Source organism: Diadema antillarum, unplaced genomic scaffold (genome assembly GCF_040938485.1).
Source record: "Diadema antillarum isolate AM-2024a unplaced genomic scaffold, OU_Dant_1.0 seq00000910_RagTag, whole genome shotgun sequence".
NCBI lineage: Eukaryota > Metazoa > Echinodermata > Echinoidea > Diadematoida > Diadematidae > Diadema > Diadema antillarum.
This window is the reverse complement of record NW_027271766.1, coordinates 1470986-1487444: the sequence shown is the minus strand read 5'-3', so window position 1 is coordinate 1487444 and position 16459 is coordinate 1470986. Positions and strand designations below refer to the sequence as shown.

The window sequence follows — 16459 nt, the reverse complement described above, 5'->3', positions numbered from 1 at the left end:
TGTTGTTGATTATAGTTTATCTTTTAGAAATATGTTTGTGGCATGTATACAATAGGAAACTTTGATGCGCATCTGCATCGCACATATTCCAAGACTATGATACGAGCAAGGTGATTATATCAAAAGCAATATATCATACATGACCGTTGCTTGTGGTGGTTTCTCCCTCTAAACAGGGAGGTGAGAGGAAATACTTCGATAAAGTTTTAGCTGGAGGTCCATTCTATGATGTTATTTCACTAGTAGGCCATCTCAATGCTCCACTGATTATGAAACAGGAACCAGCAGAAAATTCCCCATGACGATATCTTAATTTTGTAATTAAAGCAGGAGTGCATTGCATGCAACAGCCTCACTTATACAACCTATACCATACATGCTATGTGTACAATCTATTTTTATCGTTTACCTGCCGAGGACAACACTCCCATTCCTTCGTGGTCTATTTAGCGTTCCATACATACGTGTTCAGTGAGAAAGCTTTTTTTTTTTTTTTTTTAATTGCCTTTTTTTATTTCCACCAAGCTAGGCGGTATTGTAAGCCGTGGCATACTGTACAGATGATTTGATTGTGAAGCCAAGTGATTCTGCCACGGCCGCGCCGCTGCTCGAGTCGCTGCATGCATACCAGACGGAAGCGACAAGAAGAATCTTCTGTAAAAACCCAGTTAATTACTATCGAAAGTAACTATGGATGTTCCACCAGGGTTGAGGCATCGTAAGTGTATGTTAACCTCTTCTTTCTTTCATAGGTGTTTGATGTGGTGCTGGTAAAGAACAAACAAACCCAAAGGATGAGAGCTGTAGCCACCATCCAAGCGTGCTCCCGACTGCTGACCAAGTGCTTTTAATTTTTACCTTGTACCTGTGCTCAGCATACTCAGTACATGCATGTCGTTGTCTGTTGTCAACGCAAGGGAACTGCCAGCGATACCCCTCCCGCGCCGCGCCCGATGTGGCTTGGTGTCACGTCACCCGTTTGGATTCGTGGCAATTTTTAATTTCACGCACTGCATGTTTCACTGGAAAGTTCTTTCCTCGCATTCGTCCAGTTGTGACGGCTTGAATGTTCTTTATTATTGTACATTTGTACGTCACTTACTTTGTGTAGCTCATTTTCATGTTTGCAATTACACACACAGTGCAGTGCATGATGTGGCCCATGACCATTCTGGCATTGATGAGGCCTGAACTTCAAAGCTCTCAATTTTTACCTATCATTGTATTATTGTGTTATTGTATTATTGACCATGCTGAATATTCACAGGTAGCAAAAACATTGTAGGTACACTTGTAGAACTTGAATTTCAAAGTTAATGTAAGAGATTTTCAAGGTCATTTTCATCTTTCAAATGGAGAACAGAGTAGGCGTACATAATATGAACAAAGAATAGTAGACCTCTATTTAACTATGCTATATTTACACAGCCCTGGCCTGTCGCTGTACAGAAGTCGCAACATTAGTAGCTAGGGCGGTGTGTCAAGAATTTACATTTACACTGTACAGATACATACCCTAAGACTTAAGACACTTGTTAGATGAGAGGTGTTGTTTGGGATCCAGTAGCAATTCTGAATCTGATTTGATATCGTTTTGCTGGAAAATAGATGATATTTTATTTTGAGTAAAAGAAGGTGTCACTGTTTTGCACAGTGTCAGTATTTATTACTTCTTTCCTGAGGGCACACAAACCCTATCTTTTTTTTCTGTTTACTTTTTTCACGTCATTAATGAGGGCATGTTTGATTTGTTTACAATTGTCACATTTACAATTCTTTCACTAAGTGATTGACAATGGTATTCCTGTATTCCAAGCCAGTTGGAGCTAAAAATGAATTGGAAGTTATTTTTTTGTATATTCCACTGAATTTTCTGCTTTTCTGTTAGCATTGCATAGTTGCATAAAATGTTCATATTGACAATGTAGAATAAAAATGAAATGAAAAGAAACATTAACTTCTCATTTACATTTTGTTAGCTCACCTGAGCCAAAGGCTCAAGTGAGCTATTGCGATCGCCCTTCGTCCGGCGTCCGTCGTGCGTAAACTTTTTACATTTTCATCTTCTTCTTGAAAACCCCATGACCGATTTTCATCAAACTTGGCAGGTAGCATCCCTAGGGGGTTAGGAACTCAATTTGTTAAAATGGGCACCATGCCCCACCCAGGGGGCCCCCAGGGGGGCCCAAACCCCCCAAAATTAAGGAATCTGTAAAAAGCTTCTTCTCTAGAACCAGAAGTGATAGAGCTAAGTTAATACTATGAGTTAGTACATTGATGACTGTAGTTTCAAGTTTGTTCATGGCAGAATCAGGGGTGCCCCCCTTGGGACCCAGGGGAGGGGGGTGGGGAAGGGTTCTAATGGGGCCTAAATTGTACATTTTCATCTTCTTCTTGAGAACTCCATAACCCATTTTCACCAAACTTGGCAGGTAGCATCCCTAGGGGGTTAGGAACTCCATTTGTTAAAATGGGCACCATGACCCACCCAGGGGGCCCCCAGGGGCCCAAACCCCCCAAAATTAAGGAATCCGCAAAAATCTTCTTCTCTAGAACCAGAAGTGATAGAGCTAGGTTAATACTATGAGTTAGCACATTGATGACTGTAGTTTCAAGTTTGTTCATGGCAGAATCAGGGGTGCCCCCCTTGGGACCCAGGGGGGGGGGGGGGGGGGGGGTGAGGAGGGGTCCTAATGGGGCCTAAATTGTACATTTTTATCTTCTTCTTGAGAACCCCATGACCCATTTTCACCAAACTTGGCAGGTAGCATCCCTAGGGGGTTAGGATCTCAATTTGTTAAAATGGGCACCATGCCCCGCCCAGGGGGCCCCAGGGGGCCCAAACCCCCCAAATGAAGGAATCTTTAAAAATCTTCTCTAGAATCAGAAGTTATAGAGCTGAGATAATACTATGAGTGAGTACATTAATGACTGTAGTTTCAAGTTTGTTCATAGGAGATCCAGGGGTGCCCCTCTTGGGGGTAGGGGGGGGGGTGGTTGGAAGGGTCCAAATGGGGGCCTGAATTGTACATTGTCATCTTCTTCCTGAAAACCTCATGATGAATTTTTGTCAAACTTGGCAGGTAGCATCCCTAGGTGGTCAGGATCTCAATTTATCAAACTGGGCACCATGCCCCACCCAGAGGGCCCCAGGGGGCCCCAATTCCCCCAAATTAAGGAATCTTGAAAAAATTGGGCCCTTATTGTACATTTTCATCTTCCACTTGAGAATGCCTCGTCAAATTTTGGTAGAGCTGTGAATAATTTAGATTAGTGACTGCGTGAAAGGTGAACTTGCGATACTCAGGTGAGCGCTAGACCCGCGGGTCTCTTGTTTTGATTCTCATTTAATATCTACTCATCTAAATTACTCCTTTACAATGTAATTTTTCCTTTCAAAAGAAAAAAAGGGCTGGTAGCAATGAGTGCATTTTTGTCTTATTTGTGTTAGCTTTTTCAATTCTTGTTAGTATCACATTACTCATTTGAACTAAAAGAGACAGTAAGTACTTTCAACAGGAATATTGGGCAGAAATGATAAAACCCCACTTTGTGAATGGTGTAAACTTTTCGCTATACGGGCCTGAGATTTACAGTGCCTAATGCACATACAGTGTGTGCATATCAATTATTATCATTATTAGTGAACATTGTTATTATTTTCACAATTGTTATTATTTTTTACAATGATTATGATTGTGATTATCATTTGCTTCAGATTTTGTCTGTATTTACCCTGAATGGACACCTGAGCATGTAACATCTTGTAATCTTATGTCATTGTAGACAGTACAAAGTCATAGTGCATGCCAACTTAAGTGAACTCTGGATAATTGATATGTAGAGCAAATTGTGTATGATTTCTGATCCTTTATTTGTTCTGATCATTTCACTTATTCGCATTACTTTCCTTGCATTCATGCTGTGTCCATGTCAAATTGTGCTGAACTTCGCTGTAAGAGTTTGTCAAACATCGCCTTGCTTTCGCTTGAACTTGTCCACTGCAGTGTATTTATAGATTGTCAAACTTTTGTGAATACAGTACACATAATTTATTTGTTTGTCACTAGAATTGTTTTATTGGTTGTATGTCATCAGACCTGTGAATAACTAGTGAATATTGTAACTGCTTTTAGTTTCACAGATCTACTTAAAATGAGTAGATACATACAGTTGTATCATCTTTTAACGATTAGGAATAAATACCGGTAGGCACTAGGGTCACAGAAAATGAGATATATGCCACAAATTTATGAAAAAAAAGAATTAGTCTCATTTGCATCATTGCAGTAATACAAATCTGTTTTCCCATCAGTACCATTTAATGTCCTGGGATATATGTGATATTGAACATCTTCGTGTGAAGGTTTCTGTATTTCTACTTGAATCTTTAACCATTAACTACACTTGTATGCATGTGGATCATAATTTACTTCTTATCATTTCAAAGAAATTTATTTTCAGTTGCACCTGAATGATTTAATTGCAGTATATTCAAGAAGAACATTTTCAATGAAATAATTGTCTTGGGCTAAATGTCCAATTCCACTAGCCTTACGTAGAAAATTTGCGATGAAGGTTTAGTAGACTAGTACATACATGTATGTCTTACCACGTCATTGTCCATTTCCTATCAATGATGTTCTCAACATCACCTGGTGTACATAATGGAGAATAGCCAACTTCAGATCTGCAATGCAAATGCTAAGATGATGTTAATGTACAAAAAATTGTGTTCTGCACATGCGCAACACAGGTGTTTCCATTATAGCCCAACTAGGGAGGCTGCGTCGTCTTAGCGTTCGCCTCGCAGATCTAAAGCTCACTAATCTTCTAGGGCAACATCAGTGCCTAAAACTGTTTGCTCCAGTACATATTATCATTCTTTGTCTGCTGTAAATGTCAACAAATGTATTTTTTTTTTCTCCTGATGTAAATACATGCAGCCCAGCAGAGAACGGGCCATCAGAGGAAAATTAAGTCAAAGAGTCGTGATGGCCCCACCCCACTGTTTGATGACACCAGCACTGGACCACCCCCACCTCAGGCAGGGGGGATTCCCCCAAACCAATACACGGGTCCAGCCAACCCTATGCAGCCTGGCTTTCCAGGCCAGCAACTGATCAACGATCCAATGGCCAGCATGGCCATGCAGTATGGGGCATCCTTGGCTGACCAGGGAAAGGATGTGGTGGAGAAACAGGTGAGGTTCAAATTTGTATTATTTATTTATTTATTTATTTATTTATTTTTTTTTGGGGGGGGGGGTGAGGTGGAGGTAAGGGAGAGGGAGAATGACCATGTATTGTGGGGAAAGTGATTATCGTATTCCTGCTGTATCTTCGTAAAAGAAATAAAGCAGTGAATACTGGGTGCAGCCTATATATGACACCACAACCAAAATCATGGTCTCGTCATCCCAGTGAATTACGTGCTAAACTAATACACATATAATCATGAAAGGGACTAACTACTAATACTATGCACTTATTACAATGAGCTAGTCTATAGCATCCAATGAATTAATCAAGCTTAAGCCCCCGTTCCACTATGCCGTTCTCGCTACGATTTGACAATTTTCTCAGGTCGGGAAGGATCGGGTAAAACCTGAGCCGATCTGGACACAGTACGATGTTAGAACGCTCTAAGTACGCTGCAGTTACGACTACCAAGTGCTTGCTACGCTCTTACTACGATGATCGGAAATTAGACATTGCGATCTCTGCCGCTGCCGGTACGCTTTAGAACGATGTAGCTACGCTGTTAGTGCGATTTTGCCGATGTTATCCGATCAGTGCACGCTGTATCTACGCTCTGAACGATCTATACGATCTTATCACGCTGTTACCCCGTTCAGAGAGCTGAAAAGTGCCCGATGTGCCCCGATGTACCCCGATTCGACTGTGGGTCAGCAGTCAGTCAACTTATTAGCATGCAGAACCGAAGAAATATACTGTGGACCTCGAAGATTCATTCTTCTTTTTTTACTTTTGATTTTCAAAGTTGTTGTTGCTTCGTTATTCTCACTACTCTTTCTTCATCAGCGAGCCCGTGCTTCTGTGCCTCCATTGCCCTGGTTATGACCCACCATTCCCCTCTCCTCTCCCCTCCCCCCCCCCCCCCCCTTGTCCACCTCGGACTTACTACCTTCTTCACTACTACAGGGTGTATCAAATAAAACGTTACACTTTTAAAAAAATTGTCTAAATTACATTTCAAAATATTTGGAAGATTTTTTCACATTTATGGATGCCCATAGTCTCATCTATCAAGTGCAATCAACAAAACAAACTTTTATTCACGCTTGGCTGAACACTGACGCTCTTTGTCGAGAGTGTGAAAAATGACTTGCGCCAAATTGAAAAAAGATGGAAAAAACAGTCAGCGGTCCAATTAAGTGCTTCTATTCAAACAAATTGCTTTTTCGCTTTAAGCTTTGATTATGTTACGATAGTCTGAGACTTTTTGTCAGTTTTATCGTTATTTTAATGACTTCATTTCTAAATCAATTGGTGAGAATTAGAGTATGTAATTACTTCAAGATCTTTAAAGCACAGTTTTCACAATACACGGACACATCAATACCATATGCCAGTTATTCATTAATGTGGTAATGGTACCAAATTCATCAACATTCAAATCATTCATTCTATTAATCAATCAATTGATTGACCAATCAATCAACCAATCAATCAATAAAAAAATCAACCCATCAATACACCAACCGATATATCAGTTAGTTAGTCATTGAGTCGTTCAATAAGTGAATCAACTTAATAATTAATTAATGATTTTTCAATCATTGAAATAATTAATCGGCTGATTGAATGAACAAATTAACAAATAAATCAGTTTTTCAAATATTGATTAGCCTTGAAGCCACGGGGGGGGGGGGGGGGGGGGGGGGTGATATTCCCTATGTCGATGTGCTACTTTTTATAAAACATACATACAATTGTGATTGATTGATTGTTTGATTGATTGATTAAATTAATGATTGATTGATTGATTGATTGATTGATTGATTGATTGATTGATTAATTGATTGATTAATTAATTGATTGGTTGATTGAATGCTTGATTGATTAGATTGATTGTATTGATTGAATGATCTGAGGATGCATTAATTTTGTACTTTTCTTCTTGACTGAGTGACTGACATGTGGGTTCGATATGTCTGTGCATGATTTATCATAACCGTGCTTAAAAGATCTTGATGTTGTTAATCAACCTTCCGTAACACAATGGAATCATTTAAAACGTGACAGAAAATTGCCAGAAAATTCCTAAACTATCATATTATAATCAAAACTGTGAGCAAAAGAGCAATTTGTTTGAATGAGAACACTTATTTGGGCTTCTGGCTGAATTTCCCATCTTTCAATTTGGCGCAAGTCATTTTTCACACTCTGGACAAAGAGCGTTAGTGTTCAGCCAAGCTTGAACAAAAATTTGTTTTGTTGATTGCACTTGATAGATTAGACTATTCGGCATCCACTAATATGAAAAAATCTTCCAAATATTTTGAAATGGAATTTAAACAATTTTTTTAAAAGTGTAACGTTTTTTTTGATACACCCTGTATATCTTTCTATCCTCTCATCAATTTTTTCCTTACAAGAGAGCCGCCATGTGTTTGTTAATGTGCGTCCGTATGTGTGCATGTATATGTGTGTATTACTCTGTCTGTCTTTTTTTTTTGCTACCGCTTAGAGCTCTTAGGGAAGTTTGTTGTTGTTGTTTTTTGCAATTATATATTTTTCTCTATGAGGGGACTGCATTCTAATACTACAAGCTCTGCTTTTTAGCAGTCCCCTCCATTTCCAGCAATATTTTGTATGCATTTACCACAGTGACGTAACTGTTATTTTGTATCTCTGTTAATAATTTGCCTGTATCTCTTTTACAATGTTATTCTGTTCATCGCATTGTGGTACTGATTTCATGACGTCTGTGTATATGAGCGTTTCTTTGTATTTTTTATCATTTGTTTGTTGGAAGTGAAATAAATCAACTTGAACTTGAACTTGAAGAGCCTCCTCAACTCACGGTTCTTTTGCAGCAATGCATTATATAAACAAAGACGTGCTGATTTTTCAAAGGATTTTTCTTGATGTCCTTGCTTTTATAGTCCGTCTTCCTCCAGTTGTAGATGATTTCATATTCTTCAAAATTCTGCTATGTCTTCTTCCTCCTCTTTCAGCATCACGTGCAGTCTCTCTTTCTTCGCCTTTTGGGTAGCTGCTTTGCTGCTTTCTTCTCTTCTTTTTCTTCATCTCTTCTTCTTCTTCGAAAATTACAGCTAAAATTACTTCCCGTTCTTGTGCCGATGTTACTACGCTCAGAAAGACCTTGTTACGCTCATCCCGCTGCGTTTACGCCGTCATTACTCTTTCCCCGCTGCGTTTACGCTGTCACTACGCTCTCCCCGCTTGCCGTACGATTAAAAATATGTCAATTTTGATCGGGGAGATCGGGAAGAAATTTTGAACCGGTTCAAAATTTCTTCCCGATCTGAAAAACTGCCCGCTCCAACCCCGACCTCTACACGCTGCTGCTACGATGCTTCCGATCCCCGTACGCTTTTGCCGCTCTCTCCCGATCTGCTAGATCGGGACAGATCGGGGTCCAAATCGTGATAGTGGAACGGGGGCTTTACAGACAGTGCTACGTTCCACAATCAAGAGACAACTTGTTTATTTTTGTCATCAGTTGCTGCTGCGGCCTTAATACGGCACCCAGCCCAGCAAACATTTACGTTCTATTATTTAAACTAACTCGTACTTCATATTGTGGAAGAGATTTACAGTGATTTTCACAGGAGTACATCAGTATAGCTACCCAAACATGTTCCTTGCTAGTGAGAATGGAACTGTACTTTAGTTTCATTTTACTTCCTGTGACTGAGATGTAGCATATACGTGTCCTTGTTGACTCAAATAAGCCTCAGAGCCTTTGTAAGCTGAACAGGTCTGTGTCATCTTAGTGCTTGCATAAATGACTTGTGGTAACATTTAGATGGTCCCAGAGTGTCTGTTATTGCTACTTTTGAAAAGACTGCAGCGAATGCACATTCTAGTGTTCTCATGTGTACACAGGTAAGGGTTCATGCAAAATTAAATCATAACCGTTAAAGCAAATTCTCACACACATACCTGTAGATATACCATAATAGTCTGTTAACATTGTCTTTTCTCCAATCATGTGAAAATTGTCATCACCAACTCCTTTGTTTTGTTTTTTTTTTTGGTTTTTTTCCTATCCAGATTGACAGATTTATGTCCGTCAGCAAGCTCAAATATTACTTTGCAGTGGACACAACGTACGTGGCAAAGAAACTTCTCATTCTCCTTTTCCCATTCTCACACACGGTAAGTTTACAATCACATCTTGCTATGAAGAAATAACTGTCCATCATAAACCTTTTCTGAAAATCATGGTTTCTGACACACGTCCATTTTAGAGTAACTGCTATGATTATACAGTGTATGTGATGTGCAGTTTACCATTTTTGTCTTCCTGGGAACTTCTTGGTCAACTTTTAACTTTTCCCTTCCTATGTAAGACCTTCCTGGTCAGTTATTAACCCGTTGAGGACGGGCTGATTTTGCTAATACAACACACATTTCCCATAGACACTTGCCCTAGTATACTCGGAACTCGTCCTCAATGGGTTAAGTGTACCAGGTAATCTGCCTTCTTCTTTTGTTTAGCTTCTTCTTAGAACCAACAGTGATAAGCTAAGTAAATGCATGAAATTTAGGAATCTTGAAAAATCTTTTCTATAATCAGCAGTGATAAGCTAAGTTGCAACTATTGGTAAGTAGGTTAGTGATGCAGGTTCATATTTGTTCACCTTGGGGTTAGGCTCTTTGGTGGGGGGGGGGGGGGGGGGGGACCAAATTAGTGCTCAATTTTCACATTCATCTTCTTGAAAATGCATGGTGAAATTTGTTGCCAAACTCGACAAATGCTAGAATGACAGAATATGTACAGAATTTGTACGCATGGGCACCATTCCCCATGTGGGGGCGAGGGTGGATGGGGGAGGGAGCCCTCAAAGGAATCTTGGCACATCTTCTGTGGAATCAGCAGTGATAAGATAAATTACTGCTATTAGTAACAGGCATGATATTTTGTAGATTAAAATCTGATTTCAGATTTGTTGTTTCTCAAGTCTGTACACATTATACTTTTTCTATGTATCAGAATCACCTGAAAATTTTGATTTCCAATTTTTTCAACAAACCTCAATATCATCCCTGTAGTAAATAGATTAGTGATGCAGGTTCATATTTGTTCACCTTGGGGTTAGGCTCTTTGGTTGGGGGGGGGGGGGAACCAAATTAGGGCCCAATTTTCAAATTCATCTTCTTGAAACTGCATGGCCAAATTTGTCGCCAAACTTCACAGGTATTATTGCTAGAATGATAGAATGTACATGTATTTGTACACATGGGCATCATTCCCCACTTGGGGTGAGGGTGGAGGGGGGAGGGGCAGATTCGTGCCCCCCCCCCCCATTCAGTTGTACCCCCATTTGGCCTGTAATGAGACGTCCTTTTTATCACTTTTGAGAAAGATTATTTCGTTTGTAATTTACAGATATCGTGATACAGAAAATAAGTATTTTTGTGTAGGTTCATTCCACTTGCTTCTCTCAACCTACAAGATTTCTCTGTGAGGATCGTATGTATTATTATCTCCGCCAAGGGGGGAGGTTATGTTTTTGTTACCGTTGGTTTGCTTGTTAGTTAGTTTGTTCGTTTTCGTTTGTCCGTGTGCAAAATAACTCAAAGAGTAGGTAACGGATTGGGATGAAACTTGAAGGAGAGATTTAGAAGGACACAAGTGACAAACGATTAACTTTTGGTAGTGATCCGAGAATTTTTGGGGCATTTATGAAGGATTTTTGATATTTTGGCAGGTAGGGTCAATGAACTTGGGAGTTCAGGCTGTGCGTATTTGAGGTTTGCATGCACGCAGTAAAGTGCGTGCTCTAGTTTCTGCCAAGGTAAGACGCGCCACGCAGCTGAGGGTTTATGACGTAACAAAGGCTTCTATATTAGGAAACCGGGCGACTTTCAGCACTCGTGCTATAAGTATTGTATACAGATGTAGGTGCAAATCACTGATATCTTTATGGAAAAACAAGATCGGCAGTGGAAATAAGCTGCATACATGTACTTGGCGGAGGTCTGCGCTCTCAGAGTGCTTTTCTAGTTTATATTTTATTTATTTTTTTGTAAATGCAAACAGCATTAATAATCTCTAGATGAATCAATCAAATGTGATTGGTATTCTGGTATGTACATCTTACACCTGTACCTGGTTTCAGAACTGGACCATACAGTACAACCAGGACGAGCCGGTTGCCCCTCGCTATGAGATCAATGCACCAGACCTGTACATCCCGTCCATGGCGTTTGTCACATACCTTCTCCTTGCAGGGGTGGCTCTCGGACAGCAACAAAGGTTTGTTCACAGTAACTTACAGAAACTCCAACCCCCAAGCATCTCTTAAACTGGAGATTCTCCTGCCTGGATCCCGTAGCAAACTAGAGACACTGATTGTGCGAACATTATGCAATACTATGTGTGCCATGAGCACGACATCCATTGTGGCTTGTGTCCAGGACCTGCGTAAGGGCCCGGGAAGTTCTAGAGATAAAGATGCTTTCTGGTGCTATATGTTAGCCTTACTGTAATAGTGGAAATTTTCATGCATTTCTCGCAATCGGAAATAAGCGAGAAGATAAAAGCATGTGATATTTTTGCTTGCTGTACGTACCACTCTATGTAGTGTCTTGATTCCGCGGCATTAAAAACATGTGAAATTCATCTTGCTCAACCAAGCGTGGAAAGATTACCTGAGCAAAAATATCCACTTCAACAATATATCATTGAACATTTATGACAGAACTGCAATTGGGCGTTTTAAGGGCAGAAAAAATGTAAACTCAAGTGGGAGACTGACAGATTTTGTTGAAATGGCCTCAACGTTCAAGAGTTGGAGTCTCTGAACTTAGGTGTTGTTTGTATCCTGTAATGTTCCTTGCAGTCATTGTGCACATTGATTGTTAAATGCATATATATGCATTGAAGCTGCTAAGATTACGCTTCTGCGGGAAGGTCACTTGTCTAGTTATTCATGTTCTTACGAAGAACGGTATGTATAATGATATATCATGCTTCTCATGTAATACTGATGCATGACATGTTCTAAATTAGGTTGAGTAGATTCATATCACGTATTAATGGGGAAGGGGATTGGGTATACAAGATGAAGAGTAGGGATAATTGACAAGCTAGTCAGGGAAGAGAAGTGGCAGAAGTCACCAATTATTTCACTCTGACAGTGATGATCATGTTTACAGTAATCAGTAAACACTTATCAAAGTGTTACGTGGCCTTAGTGGTGGACTCGGTATTTCTCTGTGATAAACAGAACATGTAGCAGTAGCTGTTGCAGAAAAATGTTAAAGATTGAAAATGCTGTTGAGGAGCTCATGTCTCCAGTGTGCAGTAGTTTTTGACCCCGTTTACTGTGCGGGGCTGGGCCGAGCCGCGGCCGAGCCCGGCCTCAATTGCGGGACCGAGCCCCGCAATTTTGTCCGTTTACACTGCCGGGCTCAGCCCGGTCTTTTAATTCAAACCTTTCAATATTTCGTAGGGGGGCTCTGCTCGTAAACAAACGCAATTTGGTATAGTCTGGTTTTCAGACCCTTTGCCAACTGGATTCCGTGGCAACGAAGTCGCCGTTCGGGCAAAGGCCTTTGCCGAAGGAAAAATCCTTTACAGGACAAAACCACCTTAAACTATACTAGTTTTCGACGTTGAGGGGGTTAATATCCTGAATAGCGAAATAGTACGGGCAGAGGGTCTGGAAGCCAGACTAAAATTGGCCGCGCATTTGGCCCAGTTTGCGTTTACACTGAGAAAAGGCCGGGCTCAGCCGTGGCTCGAGATCCAGAGCATGGCCAAATGCGCGGCCAATTTTGGCCCCGCATTTGGCCTTTTGCGCGTTTACACTGTCCGCGGCCCAGCCTCGCACTGTAAACGGGGTCCTAGAGATGAGTTATGTACTGACAAATATTTTAGATATTCATAATGCTGGAATGGTATTTAGTTCCCACTTGATTGCTAATTATTATTCATCGCAAATCCCTATGGATTCCCATATATCCAGTGGTTGATTCCAGGGCAATTGAAATGATGTGCCCCTTCTAACTGTATGTCTGTATATAATATATTATATTTTCTTTGCAGCATTAAGGAGTTTCTCCACTGATTTCTACCAAACATGGATACCACGTCAAAAGGGATATGCATACATCTTAACACTGCCTTATGTACAAGTGTATGAAGTTTGATTTAGCTTACGAAGTGAGATATGATATTTGCATGTAGAGCTCCCTCTAACTCACAACACCACTGTTCTATCTATTGAACTGACCCTTTGAAGAACAGTTGAGATACTGAGATCATCCTCATGCTTTGTTCCCAAAGGTTTTCTCCTGAAATGCTTGGTAGGCAGGGCAGCTCCGCTTTAGTCTGGTTCATCATTGAAATCATCGCTGTTATCATCACCATGTACATCACCAACATCCACACAGCACTAAGAAAACTGGACCTGGTGGCGTTCTGTGGCTACAAATATTGCAGGTGGGTACTGAGAGAATTAAGTTGTGCTATCCATAATACTCTATATGAAAAATTATCAAATAATAGTGCTTTTCATCCAGTGGACTACATCCACCAAGCTGTAATTTGAACTTGCCCTGATTAACATTGTAGTGGCTCAGTTTTCTGAAATTGTCAAACTTTGTTCACCAACCTTTTATGATGATGTTTATTTACATGAAGAAACACTCAAGCTGACAAAATTGTTGAAAATACAGTGCACTCCTTTTATAACAAAGTTGTCATGTTGACTGGCGGTTTTCTTTCATTATATCAACATTTTGTTATAGCTGAACAGTAAAGTATGCAAAGATATATAGATGATTGATTTTTAATTTGTTGTAACAAGAATTTCATTATAACCTTGTTCGTTATAACAGGAGTGCACTGTAATGCTGTCACTTCAAAGGGATCTTTGAACGAGTATCCCCATACTAGAGTATCGTTCACTGAGTGGTGCATTCTTACACTTTTGTTTATGGAAGATATTGAGTCCTTGGTATAGTAAATCTGTGCCCCATTTCATGAAAAGTTGATATGATAGCAGCTCTCACTGGAATGGCAATTGTTGTGGTAATGATAAGAATCCAGCTTCTGATTGGTTGGTGCTGTGGGAAGTTGCCATTCAAGCAAGAGTTGCTATGCTAACATCTTTTATGAAATGTGGCCCTCATCTCCCATAAATTTTCGTCTTTTTTTTTTTTTTTGTCAAGCTTTGGTGTTTGTTTGCAGTATTATTTTTTCATAGCTGCACATTAACGCTATATCAGAGACTCTGGTGCCATTTGTGACCATGCTGCATGCACTATAAAACAGTGCCTAAAAATTCTTTCTGAAATAACTAGTCAGAATATGGCATTAATTGACTTCTGTCAGTCAGATGCGATAATTTTGTTGTTGTTGTTGTTGGAGTGAATATCAAATAGACTATTCCATGGAATGAAAAGGTAGAAGTTTTTAGGGCAATTGCAAGAATAAGGCATCAGAATGTTTATCAGTCTCATAAAATTTTAACCAAGAGAGTAAGAGGGTATGCATAATATGGAATGTAATAAAGGGAAACTCTGTTATAACAAGGCCACTGGGACCGCTGATTTCACCTCGTAACTGATACCTTTCTTGTAAGCAAGCTCATTATATCAGGGTTTCCCTTTATTTGATTAATCAGTCACTGACTAAGACATTAAGTTTGATCTCTTTTTCCCCCCTCCTAACTTGTTTTCTCTCCAGTATGATCCTGTGTCTCCTTGCCAGTGTGGTTTTTGGATCCTTCTTTTATTACATCACATTCTTGTATACCAGTGTCTCAATAGTGTTTTTCTTGGTAAGTGTGAAGGAATGGCCATGGGGGCTCTACAATGTTTTGATGGTGTGGTAGCATTGCATTACAGCTGAAAATTTACAGAGCAAATAAAGTTACATAATGATGCGCAAAATCCTACCGGTAATTCTATACCACCGTGATGGAGAGCAAAACATGTGAAAAACAGGAACTAGAGGATTGTAGTACTTGTGTGGGTTGGTAACGATATAACAAAAATTATTGTTCTTGCGTGGTTGTTCCATTGATAATTTGATATTAAAAACCATAAGGATTTCTTGATGAATGTTAGCTAAATATCTAGGGAGGCAAAGTTCATACTTATTAACAATTGCATTTAAATTGTGATATATTTGAAGTAAGGGATTTTGTCTTTGAGTGTCCAATATTCAACTTTATGGTTGTCCTTCTGCTAGAATTTTTTTTTTTCTCCAGATATCGGGTATGCATAGTGAAAAATACATTCATTATACACACATGCACACAAATTTATATTCTGGTCCATTACAGAGAATCGTAATCTGAGACTTTTTGTGGGTTTTGAGCTGGGCTTTCAAAATATGCCTATTTCTTGCAAAGCACAGTGAATAACATATTGAATGGACTCCTTTCTGACAATTTTTAGTTTTATTTGTTTTCTCATTCTCCTCAAACTTATCACTAGGTTCGGAATCTGAAGCTGATCATCCTTCCCGAGTCGCAGCACGAAGGAATGGCTTACGGCAACAAGCGACGGATGTACATCCTCCTCTTCATCGCCGTGATGCAACCAGTCTTCATCTACTGGCTGACCTACCATTTGACAAGACATAACGCTGTCAAGGACATGTAGGCTTGCACTTCACACATGGGAACCCCAGCTGGCACTTTGAAATATCCAGCATAGCTTATTTGTAACAAAAAAGATTTCCTTTTTTTTAAAAGGAAATATTCCACTGTACTGATGCCCCCCCCCCCAAAAAAAAAAAAAACCACCAACAACAACAACAACCAACACAAAAAAACCAGAAAACAAAACAAACAAACCCTGTATGTAGACGATCTGTGGTAAGACAAGGTTTCAGTGTTTCTGTTTACATAGTGATTTGTTATGAAAGCTCCATGGGGGAGCAAATGAGAGTAACATAGTGAGGCTTTGCTGAGGATTTCACAGCTTTAATTTTTGCAAGGACTTTTGTTGCCTGCTCCCAGTAGAATTTTACTCTCAGTTTATGTACATGTTATATCCTTCATAACATTCTTCAAATTCTGTTTCTTTTTTCTTTTGTTCAGTCATATAGTAGTTTTTGTGATTAAAGGACAAGTTCACCTTCATAAACATAAGGATTGAGAAAATGCAACAATATTAGTAGAACACATCAGTGAAAGTTTGAGGAAAATTGGACAATAGATGCAAAAGTTATGAATTTTTTAAATTTTTGTGTTGGAACCGCTGGATGAGGAGACTACTACAGC

At 39.7% G+C, this 16459-nt stretch overlaps 1 protein-coding gene across 1 annotated transcript; it reads left to right on the top strand.

Annotated features, from left to right (window-relative positions):
- Positions 1-690: 690 nt before the first annotated feature.
- LOC139741198 (protein YIF1B-B-like) lies at positions 691-15946 on the top strand. Its single transcript, XM_071651789.1, has 7 exons — positions 691-718; positions 4947-5203; positions 9267-9371; positions 11339-11475; positions 13510-13665; positions 14914-15007; positions 15669-15946. The coding sequence occupies exons 1-7, from the start codon at positions 691-693 to the stop codon at positions 15834-15836; spliced, it is 945 nt and encodes a 314-aa protein (XP_071507890.1). The 3' UTR covers positions 15837-15946.
- The last annotated feature ends 513 nt before the right edge of the window (positions 15947-16459 follow it).

Bases quoted from the DNA above. Each gene is read 5' to 3' on its own strand.
- LOC139741198 (XM_071651789.1), top strand. From the start codon at position 691: ATGGATGTTCCACCAGGGTTGAGGCATC. The intron at 5,204-9,266 runs GTGAGGTTCAAA...TTTCCTATCCAG, and splicing joins AGGATGTGGTGGAGAAACAG to ATTGACAGATTTATGTCCGT. The intron at 15,008-15,668 runs GTAAGTGTGAAG...ACTTATCACTAG, and splicing joins TCTCAATAGTGTTTTTCTTG to GTTCGGAATCTGAAGCTGAT.